Source organism: Myiozetetes cayanensis, unplaced genomic scaffold (assembly GCF_022539395.1).
Source record: "Myiozetetes cayanensis isolate MyiCay16 unplaced genomic scaffold, myiCay2020 scf32, whole genome shotgun sequence".
NCBI classification, from domain to species: domain Eukaryota; kingdom Metazoa; phylum Chordata; class Aves; order Passeriformes; family Tyrannidae; genus Myiozetetes; species Myiozetetes cayanensis.
The window spans coordinates 3,195,612-3,217,569 of NW_026087544.1; the positions used below are offsets into that span (position 1 = coordinate 3,195,612).

The window sequence follows — 21,958 nt, forward strand, 5'->3', positions numbered from 1 at the left end:
CATCCCACCCCTCTGCCATGGGCAGGGACACCTTCCACTAGCCCAGGTTGCTTCAAGCCCTGTCCAACCTGGCCTTGGACACTCCCAGGGATGGGGCAGCCACAGCTTCTCTGGGCAACCTGTGCCAGGGCCTCCCCACCCTCACAGGGAAGAATTTCTTCCCAGTATCCTATCTAACCCTGCCCTCTTTCACTGGGAAGCCATTCCTCCTTGTCCTGTCCCTCCTGACCCTTGTCCCAAGTCCCTTTCCACTCTCTTTGAGCCCCTTTAGTCATTGAAAGGAGCTCTAAAGTCTCTCTGGAGCCTTCTCTCCTCCAGGCTGAACACCCCCAGCTCTCTGAGCCTGTCTCTGTAGGAGAAATCCCTGTTTTCAGGTGTGTCCAAATTGGATCCAAGCAAATACCTACAGCAAGAGCTGACTGAATGAACTCTGCTTTGCTGGAGACTCACTTCTTCTTATATTTGGAAAAATGCTTGACAAGGCTTATGACATTCATTATCAGTTTCTAAACAGTTTTGATTTCTGTGGCTCCAGGGTGGCTCTGGATTGCTAGATACAGAGCTGTTAAAAGGAAATATTTTCAAAAAAGCATCTTAGCAGCTTTTCATTTAAACTTCCTATGATTCCAGAGGAACAACTGACTCTTTTATCCCTTGAAAAGAAAGGATGAAGTGCTGAACCTACAAAAGACAGAGGACCTGTTGTAGCAGCAGGGTGGAGGCAGTGCTGTGATGACTGAAGTACCAGTGGTGCTGCAGTTCAGTGTTACTGAACAAAGGACTGGGATGCTGCAGGTGTCACAGCCTCCTAAAAATTGGGCAGGAGCCAGAGGGTTCCTGGGGGAGGAAGATGGTGGTGCTGGGAGTTGTCCTGTTCTCAAGGACTGTCACAAAATCCCAGAGTGGTTTGGGTTGGGAAGGACCTTAAAGATCATCCAGTTCCACCCCCTGCCACGGGCAGGGACACCTTCCTCTATCCCAAATTGCTCCAAGCCCTGTCCAGCCTGGCCTTGGACACTCCCAAGGATGGGGCAGCCACAGCTTCTCCGGGCAACCTGTGCCAGGTCCTCACCACCCTTTATAGTAAAGAATTTCTTCCCAGTCTCTAATCTACCCCTGCCCTCTGGCAGTTTAAATCCTGCCAAGATGCTTCTGCTGTCGACTCTGGGTTCCCCTCTGTGCCCTCCCCTGTGCCCTCAGCTTTTCCCACCCCTTGTGGCTGCTCTTTGAGTCGTGTCCCTGCTGTGACACCTGCCTGTCCCCTCCATCCTGCCGCTGCCAGGTGGCTGAGGGGAGACATCGAGGGCACAGCAGGGCTGGGGGATGTGGGACAGGATGTTGGGCCGTTTCAGAGGGACTCTGATACCATCAGAACCCGATGCCTCTGCTTCCTGTGCCTGGCACTGGCATGTGGTGAAGCTCCCCGGCTGCAGGGGAGACACACAGGCTTTGTGTGTGCCTTACAAGAAACAAACCTATTAGATCCCTGCAAGAGCACTACTTTTTAGGTGTTGTGTTGGATTTTACCCCAGCAGTGTCAATCAGGAGCGGATAAGTGATGGTTTTTCCCCCTTTAACATCGCCCAGGTTGTTGGGCTGCTCTAAACATCTTTTTCCTTTGTTTCTGATAGCACTTCCTACTGTAAACGCATTGCACACTTGATAGAACCTCAGACAGGGTTGGTTTGACCTCAGCCTGTCATTTTTAAGAGAAGTCTTCCACAGAATATATTAGGAAGGAAAAGTCCACAGGAACATGGTGGTTTGAGTTAAACCCTTCAGTGATGAACTGCAAACTCTGTCTTTGAAAGATTATTAATTATTTTGATGTTTTCTGGTTTTTTTCAGTCCCTTGTGGGGAGCCTGGAGGACCTTCAGTAGAACTGCTAACACTGATGAGAGATCTTTTATGCCAAGGTAGGAGTTTTTTAGTGTTCACAAAATATTTTAAATGAAATTTCTGTGAACTTTGGAGTTGACAGTTGATAAGTAAAGCTGCTGCACCCACTCTCTTTCAGTGCTGTGTTCACTTATCTCTGTTTATGCTTCCCTCTCCTCACTACCCAAACTGTAAACTTCTGGATGAGCTGCTGAAACTTCTGTAAGAGAAGCAGCCAGTTTTTGCGTCAGGTTTGTGTCCTGAAGGGCCTCAGCCCTCCTCCCCACCACCCTCCCCCAGCTCCTTCCGCTGCTTGGGAAATACCCTGAAAGTTTTGCTTCTTCCTACCCTGATTCAGCCCCTGGGTTGCAGGAGGGTGAAGGATGACTTGTGCATTTAGGAGAGTGCACAAAGCTTTGGCTGAGTAAAGCTGCAGGTAAATGGGTTCTCAGAGCCCCGTTTGAGGTTACAATCCCATTTGTGTTCGCTTCCATCCCCTGGTCCTTCCCAGAGACTCTCTGCCTTTCAGTTTTGCATATTTAACCAAATATCCTGCACCTTTTCTTTATCTAGCATAGAGCCCTTCACTTTTCCCTCAGGAAGGAGCTGGGCATCTTGGGGCTGATGCTGTCAATAGATAAACATCCATTTCTGTTGCTCCCTTGGCAGGGTTGGTGACAGTGAGCGGCAGAGAAGAGATGCTCCTGTTAAAGAACAAAGAAAAGAGATTAATTCTGATGTATCAGCTGTTTCCCCAGTGTAGAAGCAAAGTTTTTTCACAAGTATAGATGAAAAGAACCTTAGTAATTTATTACCCTGCAGGTGATGCAGGTGCTGGGTGTTCTGCAGGGTCAGAGAAGGCAAGAGGGAGCTGCTGCTGCTCAGGGCAGTGGTGGGTTGTGTGACACGAGCTCTGTGCCCCATGGTTGTCCTGCTGTGTCCTGGTGGCTCTGTGTGCCTGGGAAAAGGGAGCAGGAGCAAGGAGGCACACTCAGCTCTTGCTTTTTCCGAACTAATAAGAGCAGTTTCAATTTCACAACATTTACAGTTATTTTTTTCCACGCTCCTCAGCGATCGTGCTCTTTTTTTGGTTGTTGTTGTTTTTTGACTCCAAAGAAAGGCTTAGCACCCATAATTTAATTCCATTTTGAAATGGGGCCGTTGCTTCACGGCATGTGACTCCACTCCAGGGAGCTCTGGAGGGAAATGAATGCTGCTGTGTGTGACTGTATTTAGGTGGGCTTCAGCAGTTGCCAAGTGAAAAGTTGGCTGGGATGCAGCATAGTAATTTCTTGAGCACTCTATTCATGTTGTATAAACAGATAACATTAACATACTTGTGAAAGAGCTACAAGATAATTAAGATGTGTGGGGTTTACGGTAATGAGGCTCGTGTGGTTCAGGATCTTGGTTTCCTGTTGCACCTGAAAAAAGAAAAAAAAAAGTCAGCAAATACTGTAGACAAGAAATGAGAAGTTAGTCTTGCACTGCTCCCAGCTGAAACTTTCCCACAAGTATTTTTTACTATAAATAAGAAGTGAAAGAGTTCACAGCTAAATTTAACCCTTAGCTTGGTTGCTTTCCGGGTTTTCCTTGGAGGGATTGACTGTGGAGCTGTAGGAGGAGGAAGATAAAGTGGATCAATAAGTTGCACTGGTGCCTTATAAAAAATGCATTGCCTTTTAATTTCTGGGGATTATCAAGGGGAAGATAAATGTTAATTGGAGTTTCCCTCTCCTCCCCATCCAAAATCGTGATTTTTGAAAGAAAGGAAGTGAGTGTTACTTCTCAGGGAAATGTTCAAGCAGAAGAGCTCACAGTTCCCGGAATTTTAGCCAAAACCACTGTAAATGTCCTAGAGTGCATAGACCTCGCTGGCTCTGCTTTCGGGCAGGTTCTGGAAAACCCCTTTGAGTTTGACTTGATTTCACAACTTCCACGAAGTTAAGCAACTGCAGCTCACATGGGCTTCAAGAGCTGAGGAAAAACCTCCTCAAGGTGCTTAAAATGATGGGCTGCGCTGATAACTTCAGCTTTGTTCCCTCTCTGAGGCTTGGGTGAGTGGAGGGCAGCTTGGCTACATGACTCAGCACGGGCAAGTCCTTTATTTCTGTTATTCTGACTTAAAAAAATGAGCTTAAAGTTGAGCAAAACCGAACACAGAGTTTGTGTGTCTCTCCCCAGCTGCACGTGGGATTTTTTTACTTTTGTTTCAACCTGTACTTGTGTCACATTTAGACCATAAAACAGGCTGTGGTTGAGGGGTAAATTAGGATGTTTAGGGAAGGTCTCCAGTGCCCTGTTCAGCAACTGGTCCTGATGCAACTCCAACAGGGACTGGAGATGGGTGAGCAGCAGCTCGTGGGTTTCCTCTTCACCCTCTGTTTTCCAGCTTCCCTTGGGAATTGAACTGATAGAACCTGTCCCGATTTAATGATTATATAAACCTGAGACACAGATTGTCAGGGAGTTCTCCACGTTACAAAGCTAAAAATACAATCCCTGCTCTCCGCAGACTCCTTAACAGCAGTCGACAAGGTGATACATTATCAAACTCCTTGGAACGTGTTTTTCTTTTTCAAGGCTGTAGCCAGTGAACCCATAAATCCTGTGCTAACGTTAGTTTGAGATGCCTTTGAGGAGTGGAGCTTGCCCAGGCTCACTGCACTCGTGGCTCCGAAGCCTTACTTGGGAAGGAAGCTCTGTCTCGCTGGGAAGGGGGAATTCGCCGCTGAGGTCATTGTTTGCTCGAGCTCCGTGGCTCGGGACAGCCCAGCCTGGCTTCTAATGTAAACACAGTGTAAAGTGTTTATCACCAGCTTTGTCATTCGCCTTATTTGTCAGGGACTCTGGAGGAGAACGAGGAGTTTTCTGGTGCTGCGCGCGGGGAGTTGAGGGAGCCGCAAGATTTCCATAAAAAGGCAGAGCCGGTGCTTGGGCGAGCAGAGAGGTTCTGCCTTGGCAGCCCTGTGTTGGGGCTGACCTTTTCCAGAGAGAAAACACTGACCTAAATCCTTCCCTGCTGGGGGTGGAGGGGAGAAGAAACCTCTCGGTTGCATCGTTGTGATCTGATTTTCCCGTGCAGCGCTCAGTGGATTGTGCTGTGAAATGCTGAGGCAGCAGAGGACGCGCAGCGGGAGCTGCAGTGGGCACGTGTGGCTGTGCCCTGTTTGTACCATGTGTGTCCATCCTCTTCCTCTCTGAGCACCATCAGGCTGAGGGGCCAGCTTTGGGCATCTCCTACAAACTGGGGCTGTCAGAGGTGGCCACCTGAGCGTCCAGGTGGAAAAATAAAATCCGTAACTGTTCATAAAGACATCCTTGTTCTCAGGGCTGCTTGGTGAAGGGAGCGTGTTGCTGCTTTCAGGACACAGTGCCATGAGTCTGCCTGTGTTTTTAACTGGGTTTTTTTTTTATCCTGCTTTGCAGATTGTTGCTGTCTGAACAGGCCACACCATGCGTGAGTACAAGCTGGTGGTCCTTGGTTCAGGAGGTGTGGGCAAGTCCGCTTTGGTGAGTTTTGGGGAGCAAAAGTTCTGAAACTGATACACCAACTTCCAGCTGTCTCGTTGCAGACCACGTTCTTAATGCATTGGGATATTTGTATGACTTTCAGTATGTGCCATGGCTGCACTGTTACACTGCTGAGGGAGCTGTGGAGGTGTGTCATGATTTTGGAGAGGTGGTTAATTGCTGTTGCGATAGCATTTCATGTTTGCTTCCTGCATGGGTGTTGTGTTGTAAAAGACTTAATGTCTGTGTCTAAATATTAAAAACCCAACCTACACTGGAACAGCAAGTGAAATCTGGCTGTGCAGTGAATTAGAATAATGGGATTAGGGGTGGTTTCAGCCCTGCACACCTTGAAGGCTGCGTGTTTTCCATCCTGAATGAGCAGCCTGGGCTGAGAACACAGGGTGGAATGAGAATTCACCTCCAGTGTGTGTGCAGCGCAGAGGGAGAAGCAGAGTGATGACACTTTGCCCTCCTTAAGTGCTTGTGTTGTTTCTAAGAAGAGGTTTACATAGCAGAGTCGATAGTCAAGCATTGCAAGAGGGATTCCTGTCACCCATTTATCACCAATCAGCCCCACAGCTCCCTGCAACAAGAAAGGCAAAGAACTGGTCAAGTGTAAAAGTTATCTACAACAAGGAACTGCCCCTGTGTTCCTTGTCACAGGGGGTGATAATGGCTGAGCAGCCTTCCATGTCGTGCACCCTTGTTTGTTCTGCTGACATAACCAGGTAATAATCCTGGTAAATCACCTGCAGAATCCAGATGAGCAGGAGAAAAGGTTATTCAATGGTGTGTCAAATTTGTGGTAGTGGCTCAGAGATCCCTCAAGGTGCAGGTGCAATTTTTTTTCTAAGCTCTGCTCTTCCACAGCCACTTAAGCAATCTGTGTTACTTTTTTCCACCAGCACCTCCTCGATTATCTTACTTTTGTTATGTTAGACTCCCTGGGTAAAACAGGGCACTTATTAATATGCTGTACAGAAGAATTGCTCAGCATCTGACATACCTGAATTTCCTTATTTGCCACTTGAAGTCTGAGTCAGCACCATCACTGCCTTTTTTTAACAGCTGAAATGCAAATACTCAGTCTGGTAAACAAAAGTTAAATTCTTTTTGACAGTCTGAGTGCTAAGTCAGCATATTTTGTAATTCATGTGCCACATAGATCCATTATGTTTCTAACAGCACACAATAAGTGCCAGTTAGCAGCTGAGAGTGGATAATATTTAGCTTTCAAGTTAACTGTGCACATATTTACAAGGAGAAGTTACAAGGTGGGATTTAAAATAATATGGAGGTCACTTTAAATTTCATTCTTCCAACTGTACAAACTGAACTGTCCAACAAAGAGGTTGGTGTTGATTTTCAGCTCTGTGTTTTCATTAGAGTGGGGCTGACAATATGATGTTGTTTTACTGCAGATCCTCCTTGTTGTTTTAACTCTTCTGTGCCAGTATGATGCTGATTGTGCTTTTGGTAACGATGATGGAACAGCAGAAAGCCTTCACAGTTATTAAGGCACAGTTACTTTGCAACTTTGGTTTCCTGTTCAGCAGTTTTCTCCTCATTTCTGAGGCTAAAAATGCTCTGGAGTGGCAGTGGGTGACAGTATTTTCATAAAGAGTGTCCAGTTCAGAGTCTTACACAGAACTGGAAACTAAAGTTTGGATGCAGAACCCCAAACTAAGGGAAATTTATGTAACTCTTGGAGCTACACATAACCCAAAACCACCCCAGAATTTGTGTCTTCTCCCTTGAACCTCTCTTTTCAGCTATAATCAATAGAAATAGAGTTCATCAGAGATTAAGAATCTTACATAGCAAAATGGGTTATGGATTAAGGTGAATATAATCATAATTAGGATTGTAATTGGTGTCTGTGTGAACACAGTTGAGAGAACAAAAGTTAGGACAGTGATTTATTAGCAGTAACACATTTTGAGAACAGAATACATGGGTTCAAGTTAATTTTCCTTCAGAGTAGTGCTGTAATTGCAGATATAAAAGAAGTCTTGTCAGTGTTATAGAAGAAAGGCTCAGGATTGTGAGTGGTTTGTCAGATTCTCACACTCAGGGTTCACAGAGCTCCCGAAATAAAGTGGTGCAGATGTGACCAACTTCAGTGCTCATGTGTGAGCCTCCTGGCAAAGCCTCCTGGTCAGCAGCTGGGCTAACCCAAATACCCTAAAATACTCAGTAGCAATCCTAAAATACAATCTGTAACCTACAATTCCTGCTGTTGGGTTTTGTTGCTGATGTAACCCTGTCATCCACATTCAGTGGTTTCTTACTGGAATGATTTTGCTGAGATCTCTTATCTCAGGCAGACGGGGACAGCTGTTCAGTGTGACAAGAAAACACTGGAGAAGCTGAGGCTTTGATCATTAGAGTGTAAAATATGTTTATTTAGTGATATAGAATGATTTTTAAATGGGGTAGATAGTACTAGAAGTCGTTTCTTCTGATGTTAAAAGAAAGCAAATCGTGAGGAGCTGCTCAGTTTGCAGGAAGATTTGTGATAGGACATGAGGGATTGGCTTCAAGCTGAAGTAGGGTAGATTTAGGTTAGATTTTTTAAGGAGGAAATTCTTCCCTGTGAGGGTGGGGAGGCCCTGGCACAGGTTTCCTGGCCCCCACTATTGAATTTTAACAGCAGAGCTGAGTGGGTTTTTTTGTTACTGCTTGGTAAATGTTTCTGGTTGTGTTCAGTTCACTTCATTTTTCCCCTTCTCTCCTTTTCTCCCCAGACTGTACAGTTCGTTCAGGGAATTTTTGTTGAAAAATATGACCCAACAATAGAAGATTCATACAGAAAGGTAAAATGCCATCACTTTAATTTCTTTCAAGTCTCACAGAGCTTTGTTTTTAATAATGCAGCAAAAGCTTATCAGAATGAGAAGGGTCTTTTCCAAGGAAATGTTGTGTGTGCTTAGAACAGAGAGAAATTTGGTGTATTCTCCTGAACCATCCCTGATTTCCCCCTGTCCTGGGCTATGAGCTGTGCTGGTGGCACTGCCCATCCTCCTGGCAGAGCTTCTGCTTGATGCCTGGGAACAGGAACAGCTCAGCCAAAGCAGGGTCGGGCTGTTGCTCAGCTCTGTTTGCTGTAATTTGATTTATAGTTGCTCCTTCAAGACATAAATATGTCAATATTTGCTCTGTGTGTGCTCTGTGGACGTTGTTACACGGGATATACCCCCCTGATGTATCAGGTTGTGTTGCTGGAGCACAGCACTTGCCTTGTGTTCCCTTTTAGGAGCTGCTTTTTGCCACTTAAACATAGTTTGAAGGAGATGGAATTCTTTGGGGCTGTTCTGGATGCAGGGTTGGAATTGCTGAGCAAAAGTCCTTGTCAGGATCCCTGAGCTGTGGTCTTTACGTAATTCCATCCACAGAGCTACTTTCTTCCCTGCACTGATGTCAAGTGACCCATTGTTTTGGGGATTAGCATAAATGCCACCATCATTAAAGGCACCAAAACATATAAAACAAAAACTTGTAACGTTTGTGCACCATGACAATCAAGTGTAAATTGTGGGATCAGTTCTGCTGTTAAATTTTCTTGACTCTCCTGGAATTACCCTTGTTGGATCTGGGAAACTTCTCAGTGAGTGGAAGATTTGCTAAGTCTGACTGTGAGGGCCCTGAAGTATTTTGCTTTTCCTTTTCTTCCTTTACTCCCTTCTCCCCCAGCAGCAAAGAAAAATCCAAGTTTTGACGTCCCTTGATTTGGAAGAGTGGATTAAGTCGGGATATTTACAATCTCACTTAAGTGGAGATGTTTACAGTGAGCTGCTCATTTAAGCCTTTGTGATGAAGGGAGTCCTGGAGCATGTGAGCTGACCCAAATGCCTGGCTTGGGGCGTAATTAATCCTCTCATAGCAGTGCTGCTCAGCCTTGGGGAAGTGCAGGTGCCTGGCTTGCTTAGGGAGGTCTTTGTGGCAGGAGTGAAAATGAAGCTGAGATTCCTCCTGCCTGTCCCATTTGGGATATTTTAGTTTAAGTGTTTGTCTCTTCTCTTTCTTTCCCCAGCAAGTGGAAGTAGACTGTCAACAGTGTATGCTTGAGATCCTCGACACAGCAGGGACAGTAAGTCTGGTGTTTCTTTTTCTAATGGCTGTGGAGTTTCTTTGTTAAGAATGATAATCCTGCCCAAGCAAAACCAACAAATCAGCTGCAGTAATTTAAGTGGAAGGATTTTGTTAAATAACCCACGCCCAGTGTGGTGAATGAGCCCCTCCAGAGGCCTTGTGAGCCCCTTCCCCAGCTGGTGCCCCAGTGCTGGGACACAGAGGTTGGTGCCTCCTGTGCCACTCACCTTTTCTCTGCCATCCACTGTTGTTGTCTCGTTAACACCTTCTCAGCAAATAAATGCGAGATCACTGCAAAATATATCACCCAAATCAAAATACTTTGTGGTTGGGACATAACAACAGTCCCGTCTGCAGAGATGTTTGTTGCTACTCTTCTTCTTTTCCCATTTTTTTCAAGAATGCCTTTTGTCTATTAGGGGGAAAAAAAAAAAAAACAACAAAGGGAAAGAGATGTGTTAATGCTTTTATTAAATTTCCATGCTTCAGTGGATTTCTGAGAGGGGAAAATATGTAAATCCACGTTGTGTGGCACTATGTTCTCGCCTCGAGTACAATAGAAGTATTCCTTTGTAACTGTTCATTAGCTGCATTCATTGGCTAATTACTTTAAAAAATATTTGATTACAGGAGCAATTTACAGCCATGAGGGATCTCTACATGAAGAATGGGCAAGGGTTTGCACTAGTATATTCTATAACAGCACAGTCCACGTTTAACGACCTACAGGACCTGCGGGAACAGATTTTACGGGTTAAGGACACTGAAGATGTAAGTGGAATGTTTTGGTACCTCTGCAAATGGTTAAAAAGTGTTTGTGGTAAACATGCAGGAATTTGAGAGCAAAGTTTCTTTCAAAGAATATTCTTGGGGTGTGTTGAATAAGTTCTCTCAGTGTTGTTATTTCAGTGGTGTTGTCTGAGGCCCCACACCTGCTAAGGGGCATAATGAAAACAGATTTTCCAGTTTCCTGGAAGTCTGACAGCCTTTGGAATCAGTGGGAGTTGATTGAAAACAACATCATTTCTTTTTTTACTTTTCTCCTTTAACTCCTTTCCAGTATTTGCATTTTCTTTCTTCTCTGTGGTTTAGCAAAGTTAAGGAAAAATAATAGCTGAACTCTCTGCCGCTGATGTTGTTGGTGGATCTGCAGCTGTGGAGACTAACCTTGCTTTTCCCAAATGTCTGGGGGGGAAATTGAAGTCCAAAGCTGTGACGCTTCCCAAAGGTCAGCTGGGAATTCCCTGGAGCAGGGCAGTGCTGTTCCCTGAGCCGAGCTGATGAACTGCAGATAGAAAGGGCGTGGTCAGCTTAGTGACCAGACTGTGCTGTGTCATTTAAGTGTCATTAGGATTAATAGCCTTTTTTTGGGAATCACTGAGTGCTCCTTTGGTTTGGCGTCCCTGTGTGAGGGGCAGTGTCAGAGGGGGCTGGGGTGGGAGCCTGTCCAGCACTCAGCTCTGCAGATGAAGTGGCCCTGGGTCTTGTGGCATGAAGTAGAGAATTCCCTTAGAATCCTGGAGTTGGTAAGGATGGAAAAGACCTCTGAGATCATCAAGTCCAGTCAACCCAAGCACCACCAGCACCACGTTCACCCCCCTCCCTGCAGCTGTGCAGTCCTCCTGGTGCGTGGGCTCTGCTTTTGTGGGACTTATTGTATGAAAATGTTCTTGTCCCTTCCTGAGGGACCAGGAGGATGTTGAAGGCTTTGTGACTCCATGTCTGTGTGTGAGCAGGGATGGTCCAGCTCTGCACTGCAGATGTGCCTGTCCCTGGCAGTGGCAGTGGCACTGTGAGCACCCTCACAGCCCCGGGGCTTTTCAGCTCTCAACAGTTCTCTTCAAAGGAGGTCACAGAGTTGCATGAATTAAATAATTAAGGTTCTCACAGAGCCTTAGCCAGTGATGCAAGGTTGTCATTTTAGTTGCTTAAAGCCCTTTTTAAAATAAGGAAAAATTACTTGTAGATAGCTTGCACTCTGTGCTGTTGGACAGAAGAAAACCATGTGCCATATTTCCAGTTCAGGCCCCAACTCCTGGAACTCCTTGGTGGGCCTTGAGTTCCTAAAGGTGGGATGTAGGTGAGGTTCCAGGTGGCTTTTGCCATGGAGGCTGTGTGGGAACTCTCCCTCTGTGTAGGCACCCTCCAAGAGAGGCTGGTAGTGTATCCAAGTGTTTCCCCTGAGGAATGTGAAAAAAATTGTCCATGTTTTTCCACCGACAGCTCAAAAGTGTCCCCTGCCTTTGCTGTGCATCCCTCCAAGGATGATTTTGGCTGTGCTGTGCTCCCAGAATTCTTGCCCACAGGGGAAGGACACCTATTTAGGCCAAATCCTGGCTGAGCCATGTGTGTTGTGTTCAAATCTCCATCCAGGAGAAGGCATTTGGAGCCACGAGCAGAGCTCTCGGGGCGACCTCCCAGGGCAGCTGCTTTGCCTTGGATCCCCATCATTGTCCTGTAGCCCGATTACCTGGCTTTGAAGGGCTTTGGTTCCCGCCTTGGTTTAACAAGCTGAACCTCTATTTATGCAAAACTGCTTTTCATTTAGGCAGGGATTATTCTGGGGTAAATCCCTGGTGACAGGAGTCCTGGATTGGCCTCGCTCTCTGGAGGGAATTTGCACAGTAAGCTGGGCAGGTTCACCCCACAGTGGACACTGTGGCTTTCCTTTTTACTTCAGTGATTTAATTCTTGTTCCTTGTTGAATCCAAGCTTGAGAGCCTTTTGAGTGTTTAAGCCACATTCTGCTGAGTTACTGCCTACACTCCTTCCTGTAGGTAGTTTCAGAATGTGTCTTTTTTAAAGTCCCAGTGCATAAACCATTAAATTATCTATGTCTGGCAGAGTTTAAATTCCAGTCTTCTACATGAAATAGTAAATGATCAGAAAGTAGTTGGTAATCAAAGTCCATTTTTGGCTCTGTGATAAAGAGTTAATACCTTTTGAAAGACCCTTATGCAGAGTTTCATGTCTTTCAAAGCTCTACTGCTTACCCATCACTTTTTGCCCTATGATTTCACACCTTCATATACTTTATTTTTTTGCTGAACAAACACATTTTCATGTTTTGGTATGAGAAAATTTCTCTTAACTATCTAAGAAAACAATAAGATGTAAATATCCTGTAGATCTCTGATTTGAAATGAGCTTTATTGAATTTTTTTCCTCTGTACTGTGACTCCAGGTTCCTGCTGTAGTATGTAAAACTTGGTTCTCAAAAATAAAAATATCATTTTCTAATGGGTGTGAGTTTTAAATACAAAAATTAATGTTGAGCGTAGTTGTGTCGGGAAGAGACTACAAACACTAACACTGAAGTCGATTAAAAACAACACAGTGTGTTGCAAATTACCAAAGGAAGCGGATAATGATTTATTTTCCAGCTGGAAAGTCCTCATTTTCTGTTCAAAGAATGAAATGTCTGAGGAAATGGAGCGGGTGCACACCCTTATCAGCAGTTCTTTAGGGTTTTGTTGGGTTTTTTTTCTGCTCCTACCCCAGTGTAAGGGAAACAGGATGCTGCTGCTGCTGCTGAGGGCACGTCCTGCTGTGATCTCGCCTTCAAACCCACTCAGCTGGGGCTGCCTCATCCACCCTGTGAGGGGCAGGATGTGTAAAAGCAAACTCAGCATTACCCTTGAGGTTCTCAGGTGAACTCTGTGGAGCTGCCCCTCAGGTGGGGAGTGGTGCTGGGAGCCCCTCAGGGCAGGGTCCTGCTTTGGAGGGACATTAAATCCCTGCTTTCCTCTAGGATGTGTCACCAGGAATGTGGTTTCCCCAAGGCACTTCTTTCCTCACCAAGGAGCAAGAAGGTGACTCACCCAGGTACTTTAGAAAGGCAGTGGCTTAAGGAGAGGGGCAGATGCCATTTCATCATTGGCTTGAAGAAATGATTTGCCTGTATTTGCATGATGGGTCTTTTGAACTCATATCAAGTGTTTGTTTTGATAGTGCACGAGGTTATTTTTGGGAAGTGATGTGCTTTCAGGAACTGAGCTGGACATTTTAATTATTCAAAGCTAATAAATATCAAGCAGTGTTTGTGCCTTTTGTAGTGAGCATCCTCTGTGTGTGTGCAAAACATGTCAGTAGGGTGAGATTGTATTGGGATGGGAAAGGCAGGTGGGCTTGTGCTCAGGGCTGTGGGAATACTTGGCTGCACAGGACTATTCCTTTTTATTCCACGTCCAGGGCAGTGTTTTTTTAAAGGTGTTTCCATTTATTGTTGTGTGATTTGACAAGACAGGTCAAAGGGGCTGAAACATAGAATATATGTCTGGAAACACGTGTGTTGTACAGACAGAAGTTGTCTGATGTTGGCAGCAGTTCATCCTGCTGCCACAGGGAAGCTCTGAGATGCATTTCAGGAGTAAATTAAGTTTTGCACTAGAAAGGTGTCGCAGAAAATCAAACTTTACTGGCTTAAAACCGTGCTGAAACGTTATGGTTCGGTTTCATGTGTGTTTAATTTACAGCACCGGGGTGTCTGTGGCGCGGACTTTGTTCAACCCTGTCCCAGCAGGCACCTGAATTCCAGCCTGGTCCCTCAGCTCTGCAGAACTCCTGACTGTCAGTGTTTTTCATCCTTGATGGTGTATTTGTCATGCTTTGTTTCTTCAGGCTGTGAGCCAGTTGTGCAGCCCCGCGTTGTGCACGAACTTGACGGGTCTCTCCTTCTTCCCTTTTCCCTCTGCAGGTTCCCATGATTCTGGTTGGCAATAAATGTGACCTGGAGGAAGAGCGAGTCGTTGGCAAAGAGCAGGGCCAGAACTTAGCAAGACAGTGGTGTAACTGTGCCTTTCTAGAATCATCTGCAAAGTCTAAAATCAACGTAAATGAGGTAACTATCAGCTGCTCCCTTCCTGACTTGAATGTGACGTTAAACCAGCACATATGTCTCTTAATTGGGAAGATTCAGGGTGATTCTGGATTCTCAGCCTGAGAAAGGTTTGCCATGCAGTGTATTTAGCTACTTTCTGTTTGTTTGAAGGAGATCTGCTCCTTTTTGTCTGCTGAGGGTGGGGGACTTTCCAGGTAAGAGCTTTCTTCCTGGGAACGGCAGAGGGTCCTGAGCAAGCCCAGTGAGCTGGATGACCCTTAGCTCAGCTAAACTTTATCTGCAAAGTGTATTTTCTCAAGATAACTGCTGCTATTCTGAACGTGGGTTATGCCCCATTGTGTTACTTGTCCCCTTGTGTGGTGCTGGCTGGTTTTGGAGTATTTGCATTTCGCATTCCTGCCACGTCTGGCTGCTCGAGGAGACTCCCCATCTCTCTTGAGCCACCAGCTCGCTAAGGCTGTGCCCAAACACAGATCTAAGCAGTTCCCCAACTTCAAATGAGCTTAAACGAGCTTGGCTTTTGCCCTGGAGAGCCTTTTCCCGCTGCCTGGGGCCGTGGGGTTGTGCTGAGGGAGCTCCGCTCCTCGCCAGGCCCCAGTGTTTTTTTTATTCAGAATTATCTGCCTGTGACAGAGGCCAGGTTTGCAGGCACAAGAGCTAAGGTGACCCCGTGCAGCGAGGCTGGCTTGGTGCCAGCTGATAACTGGGACCGTTCAGGAGGCCTGGAGATAAAGCAGGAGCAGCAGGATCTTGGCTTGGACCCAGGGCTGGTTTGGCAGCCGGAGGGGACGAGCCCCGCTCTGCATCGAGCCGGTTCGGAGGGAAGGGAGCTCCAGGCTGCGTGAGGCAGCTCCTGTGGTTGGGATTAGCCTGGCTGGAGAGCACTGATCCGGCCCAGGAAGCGGGGCAGAGCCACCCTGCTGCCAGGAGGGGGTTATTTGAGTGTGTGTGTAAAATGTGAGCTGCTGTAAAACCGTGACTGTTCACCAAGGACCGAGCGGCTCGGCCCTCAGACACCCCCACGGAGCGTGGCTTGTTCGGATTTCTGCAGCTGGTGGTGTAAGACTGACCTCTCCTTAGCCAAAGGTGCCTCAGCCCGGTGTGGGAAAGGGGGTTCTGTGGTGGGCAGAGCCCTGAGCTGTCCCAGCTTTACATCCCTAACGTGGGAATCCCGGCTCTGTCTCCCTGTTTCCCTCCAGCCTTCAGTGAGGTTCAGATCACAGAGAAGAAAACGACTGTCTGGAAGATCAGTTTCTGGTTTCATTGTGATCTTAATTTTTCTGGATCACTGCCAGTTTAACATTGTCTGGTTGTGAAAAGTGTAAAAGCTGAGGAAATCAAAAGAGGGTAAACAGTGTGAATGAAGCAGCTCGGTGCTCTGGTTGTTTGCCCTGCTGGCTTGTGGGCTGAGGGAGTGTTGGCATTATTTGGGGGTTTGTTTTTGCTTTCTTGCTACTTTTGGACTTTCTGACTCTGTTAAAATCTGGGTAAAGGGTGCTAAATTTCTGTGAGTGTTTGCTGAATGTGAATCAAACCTTTCATCCAGACAATAAGTTTTTAATCCAGAGAGAGTCTCAGTAGCAGCACATCAAGTGTCCTTCTGGTGACCTCTGAGATGTTCTTGCACCACACTGACATTTTTAGGGATGGTGGCATTCCTGAAACCTTGTTGCAGACTCCTGTACTCACAGTCAGTACTAGCACTTAGATAATCTAATTTATTGCAGAGGAAAATCCTAAATTTCCAGTTGTTACATTGTGCTATAAACTGTTTCTTTGTCTTCTGAATTTCCTTGGAATCAACAAGAATTTGTGAGCTTTCAGCCACTCCAGGAAGGGAAAAAAGTAAACAAGGACAAGGGTGGAGCCTTCTGAAGGTTGAAATATTTCTCCTCAGTGCTGTGACCCAGCTCCAAGCATTTTTGCAAAGCTCATTTTTGCTATAAATGGGTTGAGTATTGCTGGGAAAACAACTCACAGCAACAGCCTTCACAAGAAACTCGTCTCTGCAGCTGAAAGAGGGCCCTGTAATCTTCCCCTTCTGGAAATGTCGGAGTTCAGGGCAGATGTTTTGAGGGGGAAAGCCAAGGAAAAGGGCTGCCTGCCCTTTCCCTGCAGTGGGAATGCACTGCTGCTGGTGGAGCAGTGCCCTGCAGACACCCCCCCAGCCCGAGGGAGCCAGTGAGAAGATGATCCTTAAGGATTTTATGCCAGTCTTAAAAACCCTTTTGTTACTCCCCAGTTTTCTCCCACTTTCCCAAAGCAGGGCAGTTGTTGCCATTTCATTGCCACTCTCTTCTGAAGCCTTTGCTCATGATAAACTGAATTTACAGCTCCCTTATGTTCTGCACACTGGTGTGAGCTCTGTGTCTCTTCTTCCATAAAGCAGAAACATGTCTTAGTAAATTCAAGACACTTGAATTGAATTTATGCAACTGCAGCCACCAGGAAAGAGTGTCAGCTCCCCAGCCTGCCTCAGTTGTGACACTTTTGTGTTTCATCACTTGGGTTTTTCAGCTTGGTGTTTTTTTGTTTTTCAGATCTTTTATGACCTGGTCAGACAAATAAATAGAAAAACACCAGTGGAAAAGAAGAAGCCTAAAAAGAAATCATGTCTGCTGCTTTAGACTCCCAGCATGCAGCAGCTCTGAGCCAGGTAAGAGGGCTCTGAATTCTACCTGTGGCTCTGGTGATTTGTGAGCTGCTCCTAACAGAAAGGATTCTCTCCCCTTCCCTTTGCCCCTCTTCCTTCCTTCTGCTCCCACATAGGGAATTAAAAAAAATCAGTTGTACTGACTGACCTGGCAGAGAAATAACTGCTTCTCTCCCTTTCCCTTTTTGCTTGGGTTGATGAGTGTGACAGAGCAGGAGCTTCCTTTTGACTCCTGCAGGTTCTCCCTCTGGGTTGTGACACGGAGCTCTGAGCCCCCCATGGCTCAGTTTTGCTTCCTTTTCATCCTCTGATGGCATTTGGTAGCATCTGTGTAACTTCTGTTACTGTCTCAGTCCTGGGTGCTTTGGGGACAATTAAAATCGGGTTGGGTGGGACATGGGTTTCAGTGGCACAGAAATAAAAAGCTGCCCACCAAAAAAACAAAACAAAACAAAAAACCCACGCCAAACACGAAAAAAACCACCCAAAAAAACACCCCAAGGTTGGACAGAGCTATAAATAATCTTCCTGTGTATCTTGGCAGGGAACTCTGTGTGCTTACAGCTGTTCTGTCGTGCTCCTGAAAGGAAACAGCAGCTCTGTAGCTCCAGGTTTTGGACAGAAATATCCCTGTTTGGAGGCAGAGCAGGGAGCTGGGGGATGGCCCATCTCTGCCACGTGTCCTTGTCACCATGGGCTGCACAGGCTGTCGCCTCAGGAGGGTTCTGTGACCCACCAGAACCTCTGTGCTCTGTCCTGTAGTTGATCAGAAGGCACAGTGAGCTGGCAAAGCTGCTCGACTGCCCTTGTCCTACAGCATTTAAGACAAACTTGTGGTCTTAGAAGGGTTTCAGGGATGAATTCCTCTGAAGTCCATGCTGTAGGTGGTCATTTGGGCAGCCTGGGTGTGACTGAGTAGCAGAAGTGGAGCTGTGCAGTTAACCTGGCTGCTGATGGGCTTCACTGGTTTTGAACTCATCCCGTCCCCATCTAAAAAGTCCCTTTTCCTCCTTTTTAGAAGCCATCGGTATCACAGCAGTGACAGATGGGTGGCAGTTGTCTGTCACTGCTTTGTGGCCCTGATAAAACAAGAATATCTTTCTTAGAGTGGCACTTTCCAAAGTCTCTTTGAACAAACCCCAGTTCTGGGAAAAACAAGCTCTTCTGCTGAAGTTCTTGTGTGTTTGACCAGCCTGGGTGCAGGAAACTTCCAGGCCTTTGAGATCATTCATCTCATCAGTAAAATAAAAAATATCCCTTCACCACCTTTTATATTTTTTTAATTTTTTTTTTATTATTTTTAATTTCTTTCTCCAGATTGCAGGAATGAAGAACTGTTGCCTAAATGGAAAGTGCCAGCATTCCCGACTTCAAAACCTTATGGAAATTAATGACATATCGGAAGAAGCTTCTCCTGGTTTTTTTTTTATGTACTACGAGAAGAGTTTAGATCTTAAAAATGGTTTGCACACACAGTCCCTGGAAAAAAAAACCACAACAAAACAAACAAAAAAAAAAGGCAATTGCTCTGTGTATATCTCTTGGAAATTTAAGCCAATATTCCTCCTCCTTTGCAATAGCAATTAACAGATGTGAGAATAAATATAATTGACTCTAGTGTATGATTATCCCAAGGAGCATGGATGCATTTCAAATGTTAGAGATTGCTACTATAATTAAAATTTCATATTGACCATTTTATCATTTCTCCCCATCAAGCACTAAAAATGTTCCACTGTTATATTTTATATCTATAACTATAGATATATATATTATGCGAAGTCTCCCTTTGAACTCACCACAACAAATAACTTTTTGAGTCATTGACTTCATTTTATATTTAAAGGTTACGGAATATCATTATTTTCATTCTGCCATTATATTCTAATTAAAAATGTTTGTGCATAATGCTTTGGAAAAAAATGGGTCTTTTATAGGAAAAAAAAAAAACAAAACCTGGGATAACTGATTTCTATGGCTTTAAAAGCAAAAATATATAATATACTAAACCAACTCTAATATTGCTTCTTGTGTTTTCCTGTCACAGATTAAATTACAGCTTTTATGAATGATTAAATTTTAGTACATTTTCATTTTTGTTTCTGTGTTTTTGTTACGGTTTCCAGACTTTTGGGTTGGTTTTTTTTTTAATCCATGTTTTGTGAGTTCCTGTCCCATCCTGGTAGACCAAGGACCGTGTCCTCACGACGTCTCCACTCACCCTCTGGGTTGGACGTGTACAAAAAGTACAGCAGGCAACTTGGAATTAACTCTGTGTATTCTTTTGGCTTGTTTAAAGATTGTATTTCTGCTGGAGATATTTCCTCTGTACAGTTATTTTGGTATGTACAAATTCCATGCTGTACCAAGGCCTCACTTTGACCGTGATCTTTGTTTGGGGACATCCCTGTTTTGGCTGATGGTCCCTGATCAGTTAAAAGGACGGGGTTTTTTTATTTCATTTTGGGTTTGTTTCTTGTATTTTTTATTTTATTTTATTTTTAAATACCTGTTGGTTTCATAAAGCTTCAAAGAGCAAGGGTATGAAGAGAGCAGTGGGCGCTCCATCCTCCTGTCTGTGTGCAAGTCAAAGAGCCGCCTGTGGGACCCAAATCCCACCCTGCCGGAATTCCCGCAGGGCTGGAGGACTTGCTCCTGCTTCGCTTCTAAGTGAGAAGAGGAATGTGTCTTCCCAGTGGAGAAAACTCGGGACAGGCCTTGTCCTGGTGGTTTAAACGGGAAATCAAAGTGTAACAGTCGTTCCTGGACCCGCTGTAGAGTTTTATTGGAAACCGGGGGGAAGGGGTGGGGGGAGAAATTTCTATAAATAGGTTTTTTTCTAAAACTGTGCTCCTGATGCAGCTGTTGAACCATACAGAGATCCCACAGTTTCTAAAAGCAGCCCAAACAACAAGACTGGATGAGAACATCTGGATAATGTGAAAACATCTGCCTACTCACAAGCTACTAGGACAAACGTAGTTACTTTAGCTGGTTGCCTTCAACCTTCCTCTGCGCTTCCTTTTTCAGGAGGAGCAGAAGCATGGTGTTTGCAGGTTGGTTATCTTTACTAAATGTAAAAATATTTTAGTAATAAAGTAATTTTAACGAACGTGCCGATTGCTAGATGTGTCTCTTCTATAAAAACCCAGAAATTTAACCTTAATTTTTTTTTTTTTTTTTAAGATGTAGGGAAGGTCAGCAGAATGATCTCGTTAACGTGAAACCTCATTTCTTAAATGCAAAGCCTCGTTTCAAGACTGTGAAGCTCCATTTAACTGGTCAGGCTGGTGAAGGGGCAAGCCCAGCCTCTCCAGTAGCATTTTTTTCCCCTGCCCTGGGATCTTCCTGGAGTGCTCAGGACCCGATCCCGGTGTTGGTGTCCGAGGGTCCCCGTGGTGGGGAGATGTTTCTACTCCATCACCTGCGAAACCTGGAGGGGTCTGCAGTCCATGGTGGCTTCCCAGGAGAGGCAGGAACGGCAGGCTTTGCCTCCCTGGGGTGCAAAATGAGCAGTAAATGGGGTGTAAGGGATGGAGGAAGGGGTGGGAACGCTTCCCGAGCCTCTTGGCTTTGCCACTAGATGGTGGTGTCGGAGAAGCTCAGGGCTGGTGGAGGCTCCGACTGGCATTGCACGGGAGTTTCAGGTTATTTGCAGGGTGAAGCCCCGTTTCCCATCACTCGCCCAGCTCCGGGACCCTCGGTGTGCTCCCCTCTGCCTCCCACAACGCGTTTTCTCACTGGATTAAAAAAACCATAATAATCTCTAATGGATTTTAGCACAATAGCCCCAATTCTGCCCCTGTGGAGCCGCTGCGGAGTTTTCGTGTCAAACAGAAATGTCCCGGAGCACTGGGTGGTTAATGTTTCACCGGGTTAAGAATGACTTCTCTGAAGAATGTCCTAAAGAAAGGGTGAAAGGAAAACCTGCCGGGAGGAGTCACACGCTGCTGCCTTTGCCCATCCAGCCGAGCAAAGGAGCACATTTAAGATTCCTCTGAAGCCCCAGAGCCATCCGGCCCCTCTTTGAGCTGCTGGAGCGTGCACAGATTCCACCGAAGTGATTCCCTGCCCTCTGTACAAATAACGCTGTTCTCAGACTTCTCTGCCTGCATTTACTTTGTTTTGTGTTACCTTTAAAGGTCGTTTTCAGTCATGTTTTCCCACCCGGTGTGGGTTGGATCAGGCGGTAACAGCCCAGTGCCACACGCCCTGCCTCGCTGGGAAGATGTAATTTGGGTTTTGACCCAAATGCACGAGCAAAAGAAGGAAGTATGTCGTTTTTAGAGAGTGTGGAGATGCTGGTGCTCCTGTGGTTTCAGAGGATCGTGGGCTATTTTGGGTTGGAAAGGACCTTAAAGCTCATCTCATTCCAAGCCCTGCCATGGACACCTTTCCCAGGTTGTTCAAATCCAGTGGGCTGATGTGGGAGGTCTCACATCCAGCAGCCACTTAACGAGAGACTTAATTCACGTTAAATTCAGCATTAACCTTTTGCAAGATCACCCAAACTAATGAATGTTTCATTTATTTTGCCAGGACTAGGCACTGAGGAAGCGAAATCGGATTTTCCAGAGGCCCAGGTGCTGTTTGGTGAATTGCTGGCACGTGCTGGCTGCCCTGGCTGGGGCTAAACGTCCTTCCCATCCTCCTGGCTTGGGGCTGGGATCTGGCACTGGTTTCCCTGCAGCAGCTGGTCAGTGCTCTGGCTTCCAGCCACAGCCTTGTCTTTCCCCTTGGAAAGAAAAGCCCCGAATTTGGGAGACAAACCCTGTGCCGGAAGAGGGAGAGGAGCTGCCCTGGAGGATCCCCAGCAGCCTCAGGAACAAAAAAAGAACATGCCCAGCAGTGAAAACAGTGCCTGGGGCCTCTCCTGGGTCTTTAACTTGGTTTGTTTCCAGTGAAGGCCTCCAGCAGCCAAGGTATTGTGTGGGGTTTTGTGCTGGTTCCACCCACCCCTCACCTGGAAAACCAGTTT

General features: G+C 45.9%; 1 protein-coding gene across 1 annotated transcript in view; it reads left to right on the plus strand.

Annotated features, from left to right (window-relative positions):
* The window catches only part of RAP1A (RAP1A, member of RAS oncogene family), a 33,480-nt gene extending 13,388 nt beyond the window's left edge, over window positions 1–20,092 (plus strand). Inside the window, exons 2-9 of the mRNA XM_050326727.1 lie at window positions 1,849–1,917; window positions 5,309–5,392; window positions 8,143–8,211; window positions 9,429–9,485; window positions 10,118–10,258; window positions 14,184–14,327; window positions 16,868–16,983; window positions 18,298–20,092. Of these exons, the coding sequence (XP_050182684.1) occupies window positions 5,336–5,392; window positions 8,143–8,211; window positions 9,429–9,485; window positions 10,118–10,258; window positions 14,184–14,327; window positions 16,868–16,954 (555 nt within the window). The 5' untranslated portion in view covers window positions 1,849–1,917; window positions 5,309–5,335 and the 3' untranslated portion in view covers window positions 16,955–16,983; window positions 18,298–20,092. The remainder of the gene's footprint in view (window positions 1–1,848; window positions 1,918–5,308; window positions 5,393–8,142; window positions 8,212–9,428; window positions 9,486–10,117; window positions 10,259–14,183; window positions 14,328–16,867; window positions 16,984–18,297) is intronic.
* Window positions 20,093–21,958: the final 1,866 nt, after the last annotated feature.